This window comes from Drosophila willistoni (assembly GCF_018902025.1).
Source record: "Drosophila willistoni isolate 14030-0811.24 chromosome XR unlocalized genomic scaffold, UCI_dwil_1.1 Seg143, whole genome shotgun sequence".
Lineage (NCBI taxonomy): Eukaryota > Metazoa > Arthropoda > Insecta > Diptera > Drosophilidae > Drosophila > Drosophila willistoni.
The window spans coordinates 7,685,553-7,706,528 of NW_025814056.1; the positions used below are offsets into that span (position 1 = coordinate 7,685,553).

Below are 20,976 nucleotides of genomic sequence, written 5' to 3' on the forward strand. Positions count from 1 at the left end.
GAGTCGAGTCGAGAGCCGAGCCGAGCCATGGCCAGCACCAACACCAGCGAGCAGAGAGCACCAGGAACAATAGCAACAACAACCACCAGCAGCAGCAGCTACAGCAATAACAGCAGCCAAGCTGAAGCTGGCTTTGGCTTTTGGGGTTCGCTCGCTCTGTTTGTTATTGTGGGGAGTTTTTATTACAAACCCCTCTCGCCACTCGCCATCCATCCACCCATCCATTCTCCAGTACAAGAGAAGCTTAAGTTTGTTTGCATGCACGATCATGTTACGCTAGCGAGCTTTTCGTTTTTTGTATATGTATGTATGAACATACTTACAGTGGGTGCGCGTGGCTACATGATAAGAATATAAGGCGAATATCGTAAACTGAAGTCAACTTACATTGGATTTCATTCAATAAGTCAAATATTAATATCGTAATTCCAAATTTCAGTTTACCTGTAGGACTAATTATAGTAGTTATAATACTTATGTAAATGACAAAAGCACCATGAACCTTATATTCTAAAAAATAGGTACATACATACACTTAAATGAATATCGTAATAAATATGAAATGGATTTTGTACATACTGGGGAAATATGTACATATGTATGTACATACATACATACATACATTTGTATTATGGTTCATGTGGAATAAGACATTCCTCGTACAGTGGCTCACAGCTTATTTCAACCAGCTACCTGAAAAAAGTTTGTCTTCCTATAAAATGTAAAGTATGTAAAAGCGATATCAAAAAAATTTAGATGCAAGTAGTTAATGTAATGATTAAAAATATGAATTCGTTTATTTTTTAAATGTATTTATGACATTTTTAGAACTTAAAAACTAAAAAATCAACCAAGAAGAATGCCATGTAAATCTCTGTACATAATAAATATCGTAAATATGTATAATGTCAAGCAAAAGTGTCTTAACTGCAGAATCTACATAAGAATTTATTTGATATTATTGTACTAACTTTGTCATTAGTACAAAAATTTAAACTTTATAGTATTTTTTAAATAAAAATGAATATCGTACATAAAAACTTGATTCGACTTGACAAATTCCCACAATTTTTGTTAAACAAAGAACAAGGAATGATTAAGGAATGAAACAAATGAATATCGTAAAAATAAAATCTGAACTTTCTTACTTTAAAAAAAGAAATAAAGATAACTTTAATAAAAAAACTGTGATCGAATCAATTTCATAAGCCCAAGACAAATATTAATGTATATTTATTTGTATAAATATTTATATTTTGCATATCAAGTAATCTATTACCACAAGAACAAAAGTAAACTAAGTTACAAGACGACCATTTGCCTCTGCACATATGTACATACATACACATACATACATACATACATACATACATACATACATACATACTTATAAACATATTCAGTCCTGCTTTCGTTTCAGATTGCGAATGTTTTTGTTGTATTTAAGACCTTTTCTTCAAGTCAAATTATGCGGTTTCAAAGTGTTTGAGTCAGTCGAATTCAAAGTAATTGCAAATTTTCATAAAAATTTATAAAAATTACGGCTTTTAAATAATGTTCTATTATTCTAAGTATTGGTGAAAAAAATTTAATGTGAACATATTATGATAGTAGTTATCATCATTAGAAATAAAATGTTTTACTTAATGCTTAGAGAAGATACAAACATACATATATCAAATATCTAAACACTAGATCAATGTCGTAATCATAAATAAAGGAAATCTTTTTTTTCTAACTAATTTTGGTAATTAAAGTAAATATCTAATAGATATTGTGCATTTGTAGTTACCCCAATCATTTAAGGTACTCAGAAAACACTTGATTCAATGGAAAATACTATCTTATATCTGTATATATGTTTATACCTCTATGTTTGTATGTATGTATCTAAAAATAGTATAATATTGTGCTCACATTTAACGCTTAGAACGTCATAGAGTGCTTTGTGGGATTTTGTTTATTTGTTTTTGGCCTTTTTGCCTTTTTTTTCTTTAATATACTTATACCCATCATTTTAACGAGTATATGTATATGTACATTAAGTCCACCAAAATGCATGCGAATCTCTATCGTGTTTGTGATCCGCAAGTTCTTCAAGTCGATCTAGACCTAGATATTGGAGACCAGCTAAAAATTCCGGAATGCCAACTGATCATATTTCTGACAAAGTTTTTATTTGTCAGCAAAATTAAATTATTGAATATTTGAAATTCAAAAAGTGGCATACATTTCCATACATGTTTTATACAAAAGGTATCTTAAGGTCGTATCCATATGATGACATTTGAAATTTGTGCGCAAACAATGCAACTTGTGACTGATAAGGGTCGAGCGTCAAAAAAAAAAATACAGAGAAGAAAACACGTTATACAAGTTGATGTTCTTTTTGTTTCTGCTAGACTTGACGATTTTCTCACTTTGCTTTTACTGCTGAGGAGGCAGGTAAAACTGAATATATGTATGTATATACATACATACATACCTACACATGGTACTACATTCAAATAAAAGTGCAGCAGGTAGCATAATTTCTATGTAAACAAAGATGAGTCATCGCCATCCAACGCCATGACGGGGGGAAAAGGAATTCTCCATGATCAGAGAACCACACTCTACTCCACCCCATCCCACTCCACCATCCAGCTCCCCCATTCCTCTATCGCCGTCGTCCAAAACAAACCCAACCAAACCAAACTGGTGTTCTGTTACGTAGGCCCAGTCCAATATCCCATGTCCAACAGGTCGAAAAATAAATGAAGTTAATAAATATGCTGCCTGCGTGCCGTTTCTTGGATCCATTTTCATTCTTCTGGTCCATTGCGTCAGATGAGTCATTTTGTGTTTGTGTGTGTGTTTGTGGCAGTAGGGATCGATTCCCCTTCCCCCCGCCCCCTGTCCTGGCCTAAATACCATAACAAAGTGAACCCAAGAGTCGTAAATTGATTGCTTAGAAAATCTCACCATCATCTCACCATATCATATCTCAATGGCAATTGTTCGAATTTTGTATCTATTGTTATCGATCGGTAAATGATCCTTTCGTGGGAGTAATTTATTAAGTTTTTGTCTATATAGGGTTTAAATACTTCCATGAAGAAGATTGCATTTAAAAATATGTTTAGCCAACCAAATTGAACGAGTTGTCGACAAGACTAGATTAAGTGTTTGCATCTAGTTACAATTATGAAACTTTGGTCGGATTTTTCTCAACACTGTATTATCTAGAAATTAAGCGCAGTTTTTTTTAAGACAATTTAAGGACGTCTGGATCGAAGCTCCTCCCGAACTCATTTTAGACCGTTAAAGGTCTAGGTTGGTTGAAAATTTGCATGTAGAACTGATTCTGAGTTGTACATCTCAGATGTTAAATTGACAGAGAAAGAGAATTTCATTTTCGATCATCCAATTTACAGATTTACGTAGGGGAAATACAGATACACAAATATAAATACAGATTACAGATACCTTTGAGAGAATGTCCTGGCCGTCTATTGTAGCAGCTTTAAAAACTATTATTTTTAGAAATGCTCTTTAAAGTTACCTTAATATGTGATCACTTTACATACTACGCGAGCCTACATACCAAATTTGGTGGCTCTATCTCTCATAGTCTCCGAGATCTACGCCTTCATACGGACGGACAGACGGACATGGCTTGATCGACTCGGCTGTTGATGCTGATTAAGAATATATATACTTAATGGGGTCGGAAAAGCTTCCTTCTGCCTGTTACATACATTTTGGCGACTATATTAAATACCATTTCACCCTATGGGTATATGGTATAATTATCTTAGCTTCGTCAATAAAGCACATAGTGTTTAGAACGTTGTTACAAAAAAAAAAAAGAAAACCAGAGGGCCGGGGTTAACTTCGACCGTTGTATACCCTTACAACTGTTTCGTTAACTCTTTCCTTATCCATAGCCATCAAAGTGGAAAAATGTTTTATCTAACAAGGCTAATGTTTGAAAAAGAACGGCCTACAATCTTAGCATAGGAAATAACGAAGATATTGATCAAAGTCACTGTTTTCGACCGATCGTTCCTATGGGAGCTATATGATATAGTCACCCGATCTTAATTAAATTTGGCATAGTCATTAAAAGATATATAGAACTGACAAATGTTTAATTTGAAAGCAATCGCGTCAAAAGTAACGAAGATATTGACAAAAGTAACTGTTCGTGACTTTGGCGTTTGTATAGGAGCTATATGATATAGTGGTCCGATCCGGCTGAATCCGAGATACACAAACTGTGCAGTATATACAAGCCTACATGCAAAATTTCAGCCCTGTATCTCTTACGGTCTAGAAGGAGTTTGCGCTGATCCAGAGGGACGGAAGGACGGACAGATAGACGGACATGGCTATTTGAACTCGTCTCGTCATGCTGATCAAGAATATATATACTCTATATGGTCGAAGATGCTTCCTTCTATGCGTTGTACACTTCTGACTAAAATTAATATACCCTTTTTGCAAGGGTATAAAAAGAGACAGAAATATATGACAATTGCTCAGCTTATTTTCGAAAGTATCTAGTACTTTCGGCTAGACGGAAGCAATTCACATATTTTTGAGATCCAAGAAGGCCTGGGATGTTTGTAAAATTCGACCTGGTCAAGGGGGTACAGTACTTCAATCATTCTATTTCGAAAACTCATACAGTCAACATCAAAAATAAAACAAAAACTGTTTTAATTCTGAATATTAAAAAAGAGAAAAAGTGAAAATATGTTGACTGTTCAATTGATCATGGAATCCGGAGAGGTTAGTAAACGTGAGGATATTACTTTTCATAATCGTGACCAAGTGTTCTTTTCCAGCAATTGGTTATGAAGCTCCCGATCTCAGCTAGTATATACGAACTTAAGAGAGAGCTGCAGAGTCTTCTCAATATTCAGGAACCATTGGAGATTTCTACTTCTGATGCAACGTTGGCCGATTCAGTTCTTTTATCAGAAGTTGCTGGTCTAGGCAGCAACGAACAAATTAAGCCGATTGTGTCTTGCTATGAAGGCAACAATTTTGTGTGCTTGATACGATTTACTCTTGAGGCCGAGGATATCGCGCTTCCACTAGTCGATAATTCGGTGTCAGACTCAAGTATCGAAGTTGAAGTTAAAGTTGAAGCCAGAGTTACTTGGCCAAAGGTAGAGACTTGTTTGCTGCAAATTTTCACGCTCCTCGAACGTCAGAACTCAGATATAAAGACGGAGAAGTGGGCTGTGGTGAGCCGGGAATATGTACCCCCTACAGTCACAAGTATTTGCCCCAATGAACGGGTTACGATCTGGATGGATGCGGACAGTGCGGATATCATCAAGAAGAGATTCAACTGCCTTAAACTATGTTTTTGGACGATCGAATTTGAGTTTATCGATTAGATGACCCATATATATTTTTTATTTTATCGAATTTACATTTTGAAATGTTAAAAAAAAAGTTACGATTACGGCAGACTCGTTTGCCTACCGATTATTCTGACTTATCGTAATAGAAAAATAATGAAATATAATAATAATTTATGGACTTTGCTTACTACCTTGCCTAGTGAATTTTCAAACTCACTGTTCTCCCCCGAAAATAAAGTTATTGAGAAAAGTCACAGTTCATGACTTTGCCGTTTGTATGGGAGCTATATGATATAGTGATACGATCCGGCTGAATCCGAGATATATAACCCCTGCAGTATATACAAGCCTACATGCTCAATTTCAACTCTGTAGCTCTAACGGTCTAGGAGCAACTTGCGCTGATTCAGACAGACGGACGGACAGATGGACAGTCGGCCGGCTATTTGAACTCGTCTCGTCGTGCTGATCAAGAATATATATACTTTTTATGGTCGATTCAAATTAAACATTTGTTACTTTAATATATCTGTTATTATCATTTGATTATCATTTGATAAAGATCGGGTAACTATATCATATAGCTCCCATAGGAACGATCGGTGGAAAACAGTGACTTTGATTAATATCTTCGTTATTTCCTATCCTAAGATTGTATGCCGTTCTTTCGCAAACATTAGACTTTTTAGATAAAACGTTCTTCCACTTTGATGGCTATAGGTAAGGAAAAAGTTACCAAAAAAGTTGCAAGGGTATACAAACTTTGGCGGGGTCGAAGTTAGCCCCGGCCCTCTGGTTTTTTTTACAAATGTAATATATTTCGAAGACCGTCGGAGTCTTCTTTAATTTCAATTTATTACTTTCAAGATATTTTCAGAATGGTGCCCTGTGATTTTGCAATGCTATCGGCATTTGTGAAACTATCTGTTAAGTAGTATTATTTTACAGACAGCTTTTTCTAACACTATGGAATACATTTTTTAGTCAACACTATCTTCTACCCAACACTGATCTGTCAAAATTTTTGGTATAAATATCAGTATTTTGCGGCACAATTATTTAGTTGAACTCAATCTCCCGAGACAACCACAACTAACTTTCTTTTTTCCTTATTCCTTTTAATTCGAGCTATTTGTATTAAATTTTCATTTAATACCAATCAAATAAGCATTAAAGACATCATATTATCCACGGCGTTGTAATTTTACCATCTCAGCGATTGTATGTTTCCTTTTCTTTGTTTTTGCTATTCAAACTATTTAAGATTGGCATTCTATGCTAATCAAATGGGCATGTAAAGACATCATTTTAAAGAAATTTGTTCATTTTTTGCCGGATAGTTGTTCTTTTTTGTTGGAAACTTTTTGTTGTTTCTATTTAAATCTGAAGATGTTTTTTAATTGTTTCTCCTTTGCTTAGCTGCAGTGTCGCTAGTATTGTTCCTTGTTTCAGTGGACGATCAATCCGGTTCTCAATTCGAGCTATCATATCCTACATATCAACATCTTGCCACCTGGTTTTACCTACATATGTGACAAGTTGAATGGACATGCGAATTGCTTGTCGGCCGATACAATGCAAACCCATACAAATTCGTAACTCTTTTGTTTTTACAAGCATTCATAAATGATTAGTTCAATAAATACATATGTCAAAATATAACGTCATATAGTTGGAAATGCTTCCTTCTATGGACACTTCTGACCAAAATTAATATACCCTTTTTGCAAGGGTATAAAAATAAAGACTTGAATACAAAACCAATTTAACATTGAGAGTCTATCAACGGACAATGAATAATAATTGTAGGTGGTATATAGGCATTTCCGCGAAAAGGTCAACTACGGGAACTACCGAAAACAACCCTTAATATTCTTTTTATAAATTATATATTAACTAAAAGTATTAAAATTAAATGTTTATATATAAAAATAAAGTCAATGAAAGTGCATATGTGGAAAGGATTTTAGGAGAATTTGAGTTTTTATTCTTCATTCACTTTCTACGTTTAATAGGCTTAGTTCGTGCAAATATCTCTTACCTTAAGAGTTTTTTTTACCGTATGGTTTCTCTACCTAAATTGATTGTTTAAATTAGTTATTTGCATCTCATAGATATCTCTTTATTATTCAAAGCAATTCCAATGTTATGACTCTAATTGGGTATGCACACAAAAGTGTAAAAGGGAAATTTTAAAAATTACAATTCTAATTTTAAAGAAAAAATTTTTTAGATTTTAAAATTATCACACAACTCGCTGAGGTTGTCAAATATTATATCAAATTATTTCGATTTTAAGTTCCGCTTAAGTAACCGCTCTTTTTTAGCTTTTATCTCAAAAGATATATTGCTAATACTCTTAAGATATGTACTAAAAATTATTTTCTTCGAATTATTTATTAGAAAATAATATTCTATTTTGCTTTCGAAAGAAAAGAAATTTCGTTTGAAATCAAGGATAATTCAGGTAATCACGGAGAGAATGAAACAAATTCAACTTCATCCCGGATAATAGGAGTGCCCGGTTAATGGGTGGCCGGATAATCGAGGTCCAACTGTATATAGACAACTTTTTAGAAACCCATTTAAGCCATTAAATAATAAAAATACATGTTTAATTTTGTTTTCGATTTCATGTTAATTATCTATACGTTTTTATTTAAACTTAAATTACAAATCGAAATATGCTGTGTCTTAGGATAACTAACTTCAATTGTTCAGCAAAATCTATTTATGTTTGTATATTTAAACAATACGTTTACGTTTTCTCTGTACGGATTCTTTGTAGAGCAAATACAATTATTATTGTTATTATTATTATAATAATCTTTGTTGTTTATTGTTTAATGAAATTAATTAAGGTGCTGTTAGAAGTACCATTAACGCTTGGCACAGTTTGGTTTGATTTAATTGTAATTATAATTGATAGTTTTTTGTTTCGTTTTTTGCTTTCTTAATAGTAATTATAATTTAAATTCTAATCAAGATGTTCAAAAGCAAAAACAATAAAAGGGAAATAGAAAGAAACATTTTTCGACTGTCACCATGAGGAGGGAAAAGGAGAAGAAGAATCATATCATTATAGAGATAATATGTAATGGAACAGAGTTAATGTGAAATGTGTGAATGACGCAATGTTTTCTGGTTTAAAGTGGTTGGGTGGGTGGGTCTCTCATCATTTCCAGCAACATGAACTTATCAGTTATAATGAAATGGTTATGGTAAATATAAGAAAGAAAGTGAAACCAAACCAAAGGAAAACATAAATATCAAAGGCAATTATGTAAAAATTTTTACCAGGAGGGAGAAGTTGTGGTTGTGGATGTGGAGATTGTTTACGGGGAGATGGATATTGCTCTCGGATGATTTCAGTAGAGCTTTAGGTATATAGTTGATATTAGGGAAGCAACGAAAAGGCATATGGTTGGTATCGGTGGTAAGCAACGATAAAACGGGAATAACGTATCTATAATAAAAACAAAAAATAAATTAACCAAAAAAGTTAAAAAAAAAAAAACAAACTAAACAATAATTACTGAAATAGCTTCAGAAGATTTGATTGAAAAGAATATTTTGAGCCTAAAAATTAAGTAATTTTTTCTTAAATTAAATATCTAATTTATATATTATATATGCATATATGTATTTCAAAATTTTCACAGAACTTGATTGGTAACTTTTTTGTTGTTGTTATCATTGTTAATTATTTGTTTAACGCACTTGAAGGCGACTTATTTGATACCTATTTTTAAATTAGATATACCTACGAGTTTTTATTTAGTATGCTTTTTTTTCTCTTCAAGTTAAGAATGATGCCCTCCCACAGCTAATACGTGATATATATATATATATATATGTATATATCTCTTTCCTACATCATATTCCTTTCTCATTGAAATACTCAAAATTTTTTATGTATTGTCGTTTTCACACTACGCCGCCCTAGCTAGCTCTTGGTGGTTAAAAGGAGATTGGGTATTTTTTTTTTTTTTTTTTTGGAAATAAAGTATAATAATTTTCTCTATGTATGTGTAAGATCATTATGTACAGAAAGAGAGTGTGTCAAAGGGAATAACCACAATTTCGGTTAATGCGTGGCTGAGATTTTTTGTATAATTACATTAGATTAAAAAAAATGAAATTCAATAAATTCCATTTCAAGATTCAATCGGTTAGTATGAGAAATGTTCTTGTAAAATTACTTTTAAAATGAAATTTTTGATATACGAGTATCTCTGATATGATGTGTTTTTGGGTGTGTGGACTTTCATTTTGTTAAGATAATTACTTTATAATATTTTTGATCGATTTTATCAATTTGGCTAGGTAAACACAAGAGCTCAAAAGATTTAGTTTTTGCAATTATGTCTATGTGTATAAGTATATCTTGTGATTTATGAATGAAATCTGTTCCATATATATAGATAAGTATACATATATCTGTTTACTACCACGCACAAACTTTGGAAATCGCTTTTTCTTAAACTGGACTTTAAAAGGAATTTTTACCCTGTTTTACTACCCTGTGTATATGTATGTGTGTTTCTATGGGTGTGTGTGTGTGTACTTTCTTTGCCTTTCATTCTCTAACTATCTGTATGTCTCTCTTTCTCTCTGATTAAATGAATGTGTATATGCTCTTCAGGTACGCGCCGGCATTTCTCTAGTGAACATATTCCCTTAAAGTGTTTTCTTCGCTTTTGGTTAAGTAAGGAACAAGTGTTTACAATTAGAAATTTTGTGTATGGTGTGGTGGCTGTATATGATCCTCCTCTACCTCGCCCTCCCCCCCAAGCTCTCCCTCATTCTGTCGATGCTGTTGTCGCTGGTCCTCATTCCGTTGAATACCATTGCCGATAACTCCATTATTAAGGTGATCGTCGTCTTCATCGTCGTCATCATCATCATCGTCATCGCTAGAGTCCACATATTGTCGCATGGTTAGTGCTTGAAAATCATTCAAGGCCTGCTCGAAGAGATCTATGGTATGCTGATTGGTTGCTATCACCTGTTGTGTGGTATCCAAAAGATCTTCAGTTGATACCATATACATGAGATCTTGCATGGAATGTGGCGACGAAGAGGAGGCTATAGAGGCAGAGGATTGATTTGGATTGTTCACCTGCTCTAGTTGTTGTAGTTGTTGTTGTTGTTGCTCACCGCTTATAGTGGCAGCAGGATCATCACTTATATTGCTGGAGGTCAAGCCACGTGTAAGCTCATCAGCATGGGCCAATGTTGATCCAATAATATCGCTGGCTATTCGCATGGCAGCATCGGTAGCTGCTATTGTTGAAATGAAACTGGAGGCAGCAGCAGCCAATGAGGAGGATGTTGTGGCCGGTATTGCAATGGGAACGGCAGTGTTTAATGATTGATGATTGATGACATTGCCAGCAGTTGTCAATGGATTGTGATGATTGTTGCTGTTGCTATTGGTTGTTTGTCTACTGAAAACAGTCTCACTGGTAACCTGATTACCCTCAATCCTAAGGCCGGCAACTCCTTTCTTAGGTATGGTTGCCAAATCACGTTTAACCCGACGACATCGCTGTGGCTCATTTTGACGCTGTTGCAGGAGTTGCTCTAGATCTACGATATATACATAGCCAGCAACTAAAATTGTACACGATTTGTCACCCTTTTTGAAAGCCTCCTCAATGTCCTGGCTGGTGCGATCATCATATTGCCACCAACCTGAGGATTGGATTGATATTATATTTTTTTTTTTTTAAGTACTATTTTAGATTATGTTTATGTATTGAAACGTTTAAGCGGAATGTGGTATGGATTTAGGGGTAAGAGGGTGTTATGAGAGGGAAAGGTGAATTTATTTTTTTGGAGCGTGTAACCCGGCTATGCCTTTAAATCCAGCTGGCTTCGTTTCATTGTATTTGTTTTTCGTCAATTTTCTTATTTTCCAGGGCATATTTGCAGGATATTGCTGCATAAGAACCATGTCAATGACATACAATTGCCCGCAGATAAGAATCCGAAGTTGACCAAGCTGTAGGGGCGTTTCTCCAGGCTCTTCAATCCCTGCCCATATATCATCATCGGATTCATCGGATTCTAAAAACTCCATAAACATTTCATCCTCGTTTGCATCAATTGTAACATCATTATCGTCATCATCGGTATCATCACTATCGATAATATCATTCTCACGTGACTGAGCGAAAAGTGAAATTATTTGGTTAGTACTTTCTGCCGGTTTGGAATGCTTTTGGGCTTTTTTTTTGTTGGCCAGTTCCTGTTGATAAGCTCGATAGGCCAAATTAATTTCATCGTTGGTACTCTGGTCGAATGCCCACCAGCCACCTAAACGGTAAGTGGAATGGAATGGAATGGATTGTGCGATGGGCAGAGTTGCGGGTGCATGTGGATAAGGATGTGTGGAATCACCCACCACCAACTACTACTAATCATTTTTGCGTATTCATTGCATTTAACTTACCATTTCTACCCTCGTAATACCATTGATAGCCATCCTCGGTGGCTCGTGTGGCACAAATGTCATCAATGCCATTAACCAATTGCGGATGATCTAGAAATTCGGCGGGTATTTCACGTCTGCACATCGCACAGCGACGATTCTTATAGGCAACACCCTAAAAACAAAGAAAGTAAATGATAAACACAAGTCGAAAATTTCGTAATTCCTATTGGATGTAGGGTGGCAGTGTAGACCTCCATTATGCGTCTTATATGTATATTAGGAGGCGGAAGCTTCAACTTGAACTTGGTACGTGCTTGCCCAAATTAAAAATATTTAAAAGAAAACAAAATTTAACCGGCTCCCACCAGCCAAACCAACCCAACCCAGCAGACGTGACCTGCCTGGGCAATTGGTTCCGTATTTTACCTTAACACACAAGAAGCAAAATATGTGGCCACAGGGCAAACGAGCTGGATGTATGCAAGTCTGCAGGCATATAGGACACTCCAAGGGAGCAACAGCATTGCTACAACCACTAGCACCGCCAGCATCACCTGCAGTAAAGCAAAACGAAATGATTAAGGCAAATGGCAAATGAAATTGATATCTATTTCACTAGACTTACCTGCTGTAGTCTCTTCCGTGGCATTCGTGGAGGTGGAGGAGGAGCAGGAGGCTGAGGCAGCCTGCGCCTGAGCCGAGGTGGATGGCGAAACATAGAGATCCGTTGTGGGAGTTGATACTGTTGCAACTGGAACAGTGACAGGATTGAGATGTTGTTGTTGATAAACTGTGCCCAAATATTGCACATCATCTTCATCGCCATCGCCATTGCCATCTTCGTCGTCATCGTCTAAATTGATAATCTCATTGTGGGGTGCATCGGAGGCACTGGCACGTTTTTGCTGCTGTTGCGACATGTTCCAACTTGTTTTCAAACTATTTTGCAATACAAAAAAAAAAAAGTCAACTAAGGCAATTCTTTCATTTCTATGAGTTGGTTCGCTCAAGAAACAGCTGATAGTTATCGATAGGTTTCACGCATTTCATATTCCAGTTGGCGCTGCAATCGTATCGTATCAGTGTTATCGAAAACTAACTTTTGCAGAAATTAAAATTACACACAGTTAAAGGTAAGAGTTTATTAAATCTATTGTGGATTTTAATTTAACAAATCGAATTGCATATACGTATATAAGTAGATGGGCAAAAACCAATCGATATCAACCAAATCCCAAAGAAATCAAAAGGAATGCAGAGTATATGTTCATTCAGACAGCTGTGGCGGCAAATAAATTTAAAAAAAAACTATTTAATCAATTGTTCCGTTAGCTGCATAGTGCATAGTGCTTATTTGCTTTTGCAAAACTTCTTTTTTTTTGCCCAACAAAAGCAAATAATTGCATTTGCCAAAATCTAAACGTTTTCTTTTTTACAGATGGCGCCACTGTGTCAATAGAGACAAACCTATCGGCAAAACTTTACATAACGGCTGTTTATAAATTCGAACGGCAAATTCAAATACGCAATGATCATGCTGCATCAAAGTGAAATTTTTGCATATGTTAAAAGTGAAGCAAAACACCGTTACCCCACAAAAGTCAGGTAAGCGACTAATTGATTTAATTGGCCAATGCTTTAATATACTATGCAATATATTTAAATTAAATTAAATAAGTAGAAATACATACATACATAGGCCATATGCCAACATTTGGCTCATTAATAATGCTTTATTGATAATATCAAAAAAAAAAAAAAATTAAAAACCCAATTAAAATTATGCGCTTCATTACCTTGCGGCACCTCACCGCACCTGACCTCATCTCAACTCCTCAACTCTACCCGCACTTCCACCCTCCCCCGCTGTCATCACGGCAATTTAACTTGATAAAAATTGACAGTCCTTGTTGGCCATCAGAGAGGCACGCACTTTTTAATATGCAGTCAGCGACAGCATGGCCAACAAAAAAGTGGAACTCATTACACACACATAAAAAATCAATTTTTGGTTTATTTTTGCCGCATGAACGGGCAAGGAGCGGGGAGGAGCAGAATCACAAGTCTGCCGGGTGGGCTGAGGGCTGCTCAAGAAGGGGTGGGGGTAGCTGGGGGCGTCAGGTCAATTGCCTAATTGCGCGCGACAGACAAACCAGAGCGCGAAGTTAACTTTTGTGTGGAGATTTTTGTTTTTTTTTTTTTACTGTTGGTACTCTCGTTTTTTTTCCCCCTTCCTACATTATTTTTTTCTGTAAATTACTCGCCTGTTGTGTTGTTCGTCCTTAGTTGTCGGTGAGTGTGTCCCTTTGGGCTGTTTAATGCACGTGTCCTCCTCTCTGACGCGTTGAACTTCACGTTTTGTTGTAGTTTTTATTGTTGTTGTTGTATTTCATATTGGGGCGTTTTAAAAATGTGTTGCACAACGTGATTTGCAAAGAAGAAGGGGTTGAGATGTGTGTGTGTGTGTACAGAACACAACACTATTTAATATGCATGACAACAAGTCCCAGAGTCCTGGCTCCATTTTTAATTGTTCCCTGTGAGTTGTACAATTGAATTTTTTTTATTTTTTACTTTTTTTTATAGCAAACAGTCAGAAATGAGAGAATAAAAAATGGTGAGAGAGTGGTTAGAAATGTTGGTCTAACCTCAATCTAACCAAACCTGAAAAACCTAACCTCAAATCTTAATGGAATTATCTCAACCCTCAGCTTATGACGACGCCTCAAGATTATGATGATTATTAACACAAAAGACCTTTTCATAAGCATAAAAATATTGCTACTTATATCTCCTTATTGTGTCTACTTTCGTTGTTAGTCCGACACCAAACCACCCACTTACCCTCTTGTTGCCCATTTGCGTCTGCTTGATTTTTTTTTTATCATTTTTTTTTCTTTGCCTCCCTTAAACATTTTATTATCGTTTTGGTTGGTTTTTTTTTCATGCATTTTTTTTCGGCGCTTGCAAATCCCTTTAATCAACGCAAAATTGCCTGTTCACACCACGTGTGTGTGTGTGTGTGTGTGTAGTTGAAATGAGGCCTAAGACTAAGCTCTAATAAATTTACGAGCCCAACAACAACAAGAATAACCAAAAAAATTTCCACATTTTCCTATTAAAATGCTGATTTTTACAAGTTTTTGCAGATGGGATAGGCCTTCTAATCAGAGATTATACTTGTATTACAATATTTTTCCATTCAATATGATTATTTAAGTTGCATATGCACACATTTTCTATTTCCATATTTATTCTCAATTATTTATAGTCCAAAAACTTGTATTAGTTTCCAAAATTTTTGTTAGATAATCATGAGATTTAGCTGAAAATAGGGAAATTTGTTCGTTAAAACAATCTTTAATGTTAACAAATATTGAGTCATCTTTATATATGTGTTTATGTATCTAAATGACACTTTACTGAAGAGTATGCACATTGTACATATATGTATTTGTGGAGTAGCTTAAGATTTTAATTAAGGTAAACCATTAACTAACTAATGAGACCTAAGATCGTTTTAGCGTTTGATTTTTGAGACTGTGTACATGATTTTGATTCTTTGAACATCGTTGGCATTTTATTCAGAGCATACTTTATTTGATTTCATGATAAATTAACTATAATATTAATATATAAACGATTAATCAAAGATAAGTTTAGTTGGGTTAATTGATTTGTAAGCAAAATGATAGATTAAAAGTTAAATTAATAGGGTTTTTAACAAAATTCCATTGCCTATTTTATAATTAACATTTTGAAATTGGAAAAATATTAATACATAAGTGAGGGCTTAATGGAGAAGGTATTAAATTAGGTCAACAATGCTTCTTCAAAATAACTAATGCTTATAAGTGAACTACTTTTGAAATTTGATCCATTTTCTCGCTTCTCACGGTATCAGCATCTGGTGAAATCGTTGTCCATTCATTCGTCCATCATTCTACACATTCCTTTCATTCAGTTAGGAGCTACTTTTTTAATTAAAATATAAAAATGAACGTGCCGCGGTCGACAACAACGAAGACGGAGACGGGGACATTGTCGTCAGGCAATAAACTTCGGAGGCATCCTGCCTAAAAAGGACAATTACAAGGCGGAAAATGTCGCAACATTTTTGCCGCTGCCCTCTTATCTTTGCCAAGAACTTTCAAGAGAGCGAGAGAGAGAGAGAGAGTGAGATAAAAAAAAATGTAGTAGAATGAAACGAATTAACGGCGACATTGTGTAATGCTTATCTGAAAGGACCTAACGACAACAAACAGCAGAAACGAGCTGCGACGAAAGCAAAAGGCCAAAAAGGATGTCCTTTAGAAAGCAAAGTAAAAAGAATCTTTTTTGAAAAATCTTTATTTTTAATTTTAACGCTTTATTTAATTATGTGTGCAGACGACGAGACAACTTGAAAACTGCCTAATAAAATGCTTAAGGAGTCGACTTGAGTCCTCCTTTTCCCGGCAATAAAACCCACAAAAAAATGGGCTAAAAATTGCCACTTTCTTTTTCTTTTTTTCACCCGGCCACAGTTTCTCTTTGCTTGTCGCTTGTTTTTTAATAATAAAGACATCAACAGATGGGCGGCGATAAAAAGCCAAAGATTATGTGGGGTAGAAAGGACAAACACGGCAACTCATGTACACACACACACACACACACAAAAAAAGGAAAGAAAAAAAGGGCAACCAAGTGGCCAAGTGTGGTTTCTAACACCCGGACACCCCCAAAAACACAGCATGCAGCAGTATGCAGAAAGCACTACATTGCTAAGCTGCCTGCCCTCGTCATCATCTCTCCATTCACATTCTAAGTAGCTAGCTTTCCCCCCCCCCCCCCCCCCCCCCCCCACTCCATCTGAAAATGGACAAAGGCCAGAGATCAAGACACAGACTCATAAGATTTGGTAGTTTTAACCTTTACAGGATGCAAGTTCTTCTTTATTATTTTTATGGTCTTAAAGATAAGATGCTGTTTTCTTTAATGCAAAAACTTTTAATTAGCAAACGAAAGGCAAACGCAAAAAAAAAAAACAAAATTAAAAAGTCGAATAAAAAGAAAATAAACCAATTTTGAAATCGGTTCAACAAATTGTTGCCTACTTTTTCGGGCTCGCTTTGCTTTGCAATAAAAGTAAAAATAAAATCCATAGCCTACTTATAAGTGTCATTTGCCTTGTCACCTGTTGTTGAAAACGGGGAAAATCTTTAAAATCAATATGGCAAATGACACAAGTCAAACAGCTAAAATCTGCTAATGCTCATCATGATGCTGGGTAAACACAGCATCCCATGGGGGAGCAGCAGCAGCGGCAGCTGAAGCCTTGACAGGTGTGAGAAATGTTGACTTTTGATGCCTTTAGGCAACAGACAGACAAATTGAAAATGCTTTAGATTACATACAAATTGGCGCAAGAGGAGAATGTTAAGCGGATTTAATGGCCATGAAGAATATATACACAAGTATACTTTGAATAAATTTACGAGTATTGAAATCTAGTTGTATATTTTCTCAGACTTTTTCCACTTAAACTTAAGTGTTACATAAAGTGTTATAGAAACGAAAAAAAAAACGTAATAAAAACAGACAGACACACAAAAACACACGCACACTCAAAATATTTGTAACGTTTCCACACTCCATCTGTCTCCTTCATTACATAGATAAGATGGTCTTCTTGATGATATCAATGCTCTCCAATATTTGGCTTTCATTCAAGACCAATGGTGGGGCAAATCGGATGATATCGCCATGTGTTGGCTTAGCCAGTAAACCATTATCCTTTAGTTTTAGACACACTTCCCAGGCATCGTATTCTGTAAAGTTTAAAACAACAAAATATAAATATCATTAAGCAATAGGTACACAATATAAAATAGTTAATTAGTTTTATTTATTTTTGAATCTCTTTTACGCTTTTCTATATAGAAAAACATAATATGAATTTAGATATTTTTAAAGTAAATTTATAATATTTTTATAGGAATGTTTAAAGCCATTATTCCTTTATGTGTTTAAAAACACAAAAAAATAAGGCCATAAAAACATTTCTAAAACTCTAAATTGGTTTCTAAAATCATCATGAAAGGTTTGGATTTAACAACTTTTTGTGCAAATTGTAAATTAAACAAACGAATACATACTAAAGAATTATTTTTGAAGTATCAATTTAATAGATTTGAAATTAAATGCTTGTAGCTTGTCCTATTGTAAATTTTGTGATTTTTTATAAACATACATACATCTACTTACTCTGATTGATAACAATGGCGTTGAGTAGACCCTTGCCGCGAACGACAGAAACTACATCGCTTGGCAGCTTTCTCAATTCTCCTCGCAATAGTTCACCCATTTTGAAGGCGTTCTCCGCCAATTTCTCCTCCTGCAAGACCTCCAAAGCAGCAATGGCCACACGTGAGCCGAGGGGATTGCCACCATATGTGGAACCATGTTCGCCGGGCTTAATGCATAGCATTACATCATCATTGGCTAGTACAGCGGAAACGGGATACAAGCCACCGGACAAAGCTTTGCCCAAAATCAAAATATCCGGTTGAACTTCCTCATAATCGACAGCCAACATTTTGCCAGTTCTGGCCAAACCGGTTTGCACCTCATCGGCTATCCACAAAACATTATGTTGTGAGCACAGCTCGCGGACTTTGCGGAGATAACCCTCATCGGGTACCACAACACCGGCCTCACCCTGAATGGGCTCAACCATGAAGGCACAAACATTTGGATCCTTGAGAGCTTCTGCCAAGGCGATCAAATTGTTGTATTCAATCAATTCAAAGCCTGGCATAAATGGTCCAAATCCTTCATAGCTGCTGGGATCATTTGAGGCCGAAACAGCGGAAAGAGTTCGTCCCCAGAAATTGTTGCGGGCAAAGAGAATCTTGGCCTGATTCTTTGGTATATTCTTCTTGAGGTAACCCCATTTGCGAGCCAATTTACAGGCAGTTTCACCGCCCTCTACACCAGTATTCATGGGCAAAACTTTCTCATAGCCAAAAAGTTTTGTCACATATTCCTCATATTCACCCAAAACATCAGAGTAGAAGGCACTACAAATACAAATACAAAAACCAAAATAAGAAAAAAACACAAATATAAATATGCTCATTCCAAATTTAGATTCATTGCAATAACAAGTCATTAATCAATCATCACTTGCCCAAATGTTATATGCCAACACATAATCTGGTCTTGGCAACCCGCAAATAAAAAACAAACCAATTTAAACTGGACCTGGTATAAAAAATAACCGATAACGTTTAAATCACAAGTGCGAATAATTTGTGTTCATTCATTAAAGAAACGAGGGTGGCCTGAAAAGTTGTTAAGGACGGTAAAAATATATTTGTCAATACAATGCAATCCTTGTCTAACAGCAATACATCATTAGAATTATTTTTTAAATATTTTCCATTTCCATATTTTAAGACATATATTTCATTGACTTTTTTTATGAACTCATTGATTTTTGTGTTTAATTTCTTTCTTTGCCAAAACAGATTTCTTAGCTAAATCACAATACTTTTTGACTTCTGCTCGTTAAATTACAATTCTAATCTTATTTAGACATACTTAGACCAAAAAAAAAAAAAAGAAAATAAAAACTTCCGCCTCGTACTAGGGCTATCTCTAGGTGGGAATTTGAAAAACTCAAAATCCGGCTGACATTTTACGCCCTCAACAAAAATCAATTGATTAATTAAGAACTTTTCAGTTGACAACAAATGTGAGACTGAACTTGAACCATTTGAGTGTTTGTTTTTTGTGGTCAAGGTTGAAATAATAAATATATGTATATCATATATACATTTATGTTTTATAGATTGAGACATCGAATGATAAAGCTTCGAAACGATAAGCTTTCATGAAATGGGGGCACGTCTTTTTCCTTTTTTGTGTTGACTATACATTCTACGTACTTATAGAAAGTTGAATAAACTTTTTGTGCATTCCGTTTATTACTTACCGCGATGTCAAGGCCAATTTGGAGGCCTGGTCGGTTAGGGCCTTAATGATCTTTGGATGACAATGTCCCTGATTGACAGCCGAATAGGCACTGAGGTAATCAAAATAACGTTTGCCCTCCACATCCCAGACAAAGCAACCTTCTCCTTTGGTCAGGGCTACCGGCAATGGATGATAATTATGTGCTCCATATTTCTGTTCACGTTCATAGACAGCCAGAGAGGCTACGTTGGCCTGGTCTTTTGGTTGAGCCTTTTGGGCCAAACAGCTGACGCGTGTGGTCAAACCACGTGTGCACAATTTGGAGAACATTTTTTGTTTCTATTCTAAACTTTTGACGCACACTTGTTTTGTTTTCGTTCCGTTGTCACAAATCGCAGAGAGAGAGAGAGGGAGAGACAAAGAAAAACACATCCACTCGCTAAACGCTTTCTTGGTTTACTGAAAGTTCTCAAACTTGGGTCGGGCAGCTTTATATATACCCTATATTTTGATAAGAAGAAGGCCCCCAGCAATGTTCGTTCTCTCTATCTCTCTCTCTTTCTCTCCGTATCTTTCACATTCCTCTCTTTGTGTCCCTCTCTTCGTCTCTCACTTGGGTATGGTATTTGCTAAGCTTAGCTGGAACTGGTGTTGCTATCATCTTACAGCTTTTTAATTTTATATAAATAGCTCATCTGATACTTTACTTTAATTGTTATTTGTTTGTTTGTCAGCAAAAATTTTCCATTACTCAATTGAGATCAAAAAGCTTGGACAATAAATAAAGCTTCTATTTTGTATTTCACCAATCATTCATACTCTTTTGCAAAAGGAATTATTAATTTTTTAAGGCACTATTCGATCAGCAAACAAAATTTAGATCAATACTTTAAAACTAATATCATTCCGATCAGTAAAATCTTCTATATTTATTCTTTCTGTATTCAATTCATATAATTAATGAAGTAATAACCTTGTTTTTCAGATTTATCATGATCTATTGTCTATTGTTAGGATAAGTTTTTAATAGACTAATGTAAATTAGGTTTCCTCTAAACATGAAACATGAAGATGTTGATTTCTATGTTAGTGCTTTCTGATCCTTTAGAAAGATCGTTTAAAAACAGAGTTCAAGTTAAGTGATTTTAAACTGTTTCACTAAACTTATATTTAGCGAGGCTCTAACTCAAATTTAGTCAAAAAAGATTAAAGTTGTTT

General features: G+C 35.2%; 3 protein-coding genes across 6 annotated transcripts; 1 reads left to right on the plus strand and 2 right to left on the minus strand.

Annotated features, from left to right (window-relative positions):
* The first annotated feature begins 4,698 nt into the window (after nt 1–4,698).
* Nucleotides 4,699–5,530, plus strand: LOC111519006. Its single transcript, XM_023177526.2, has 2 exons — nt 4,699–4,776; nt 4,833–5,530. Exons 1-2 carry the CDS (start codon nt 4,741–4,743, stop codon nt 5,391–5,393), a joined length of 597 nt encoding a protein of 198 aa, XP_023033294.1. The 5' UTR covers nt 4,699–4,740; the 3' UTR covers nt 5,394–5,530.
* A 2,799-nt stretch (nt 5,531–8,329) lies between these two features.
* Nucleotides 8,330–12,815, minus strand: LOC6645447 (E3 ubiquitin-protein ligase rnf146). 4 transcript variants are annotated; one of them, XM_047011840.1, is made up of 5 exons: nt 12,425–12,815; nt 12,226–12,353; nt 11,818–11,971; nt 10,521–11,057; nt 8,330–8,826 (listed from the first exon to the last, which is right to left on the minus strand). In XM_047011840.1, exons 1-5 carry the CDS (start codon nt 12,717–12,719, stop codon nt 8,729–8,731), a joined length of 1,212 nt encoding a protein of 403 aa, XP_046867796.1. In that variant the 5' UTR covers nt 12,720–12,815; the 3' UTR covers nt 8,330–8,728. The 4 variants fall into 4 exon arrangements, with proteins under 4 accessions (XP_046867796.1, XP_023033080.1, XP_023033079.1 ...); XM_023177312.2 differs by lacking the exon at nt 8,330–8,826 and adding an exon at nt 9,314–10,448 and having other exon boundaries at nt 12,425–12,814; XM_023177311.2 differs by lacking the exon at nt 8,330–8,826 and having other exon boundaries at nt 9,314–11,057; nt 12,425–12,813.
* A 4,456-nt stretch (nt 12,816–17,271) lies between these two features.
* Nucleotides 17,272–20,226, minus strand: LOC6645448 (ornithine aminotransferase, mitochondrial). The gene is made up of 3 exons (XM_002068202.3): nt 19,778–20,226; nt 18,046–18,860; nt 17,272–17,609 (listed from the first exon to the last, which is right to left on the minus strand). The coding sequence occupies exons 1-3, from the start codon at nt 20,086–20,088 to the stop codon at nt 17,449–17,451; spliced, it is 1,287 nt and encodes a 428-aa protein (XP_002068238.1). The 5' UTR covers nt 20,089–20,226; the 3' UTR covers nt 17,272–17,448.
* Nucleotides 20,227–20,976: the final 750 nt, after the last annotated feature.

Coding starts and splice junctions, on each gene's coding strand:
- LOC6645447 (XM_023177311.2), bottom strand. CDS start 12,719: ATGTCGCAACAGCAGCAAAAACGTGCCAGTGCCTCCGATGCACCCCAC. Junction 12,354..12,424: donor CACGGAAGAGACTACAGCAG/GTAAGTCTAGTG, acceptor GCTTTACTGCAG/GTGATGCTGGCGGTGCTAGT. Junction 11,058..11,817: donor GTATTACGAGGGTAGAAATG/GTAAGTTAAATG, acceptor TCCAATCCTCAG/GTTGGTGGCAATATGATGAT.
- LOC111519006 (XM_023177526.2), top strand. CDS start 4,741: ATGTTGACTGTTCAATTGATCATGGAATCCGGAGAG. Junction 4,777..4,832: donor TGATCATGGAATCCGGAGAG/GTTAGTAAACGT, acceptor GTTCTTTTCCAG/CAATTGGTTATGAAGCTCCC.
- LOC6645448 (XM_002068202.3), bottom strand. CDS start 20,088: ATGTTCTCCAAATTGTGCACACGTGGTTTGACCACACGCGTCAGCTGT. Junction 18,861..19,777: donor AAATTGGCCTTGACATCGCG/GTAAGTAATAAA, acceptor TTGTATTTGTAG/TGCCTTCTACTCTGATGTTT. Junction 17,610..18,045: donor CGCCATTGTTATCAATCAGA/GTAAGTAGATGT, acceptor TAAACTTTACAG/AATACGATGCCTGGGAAGTG.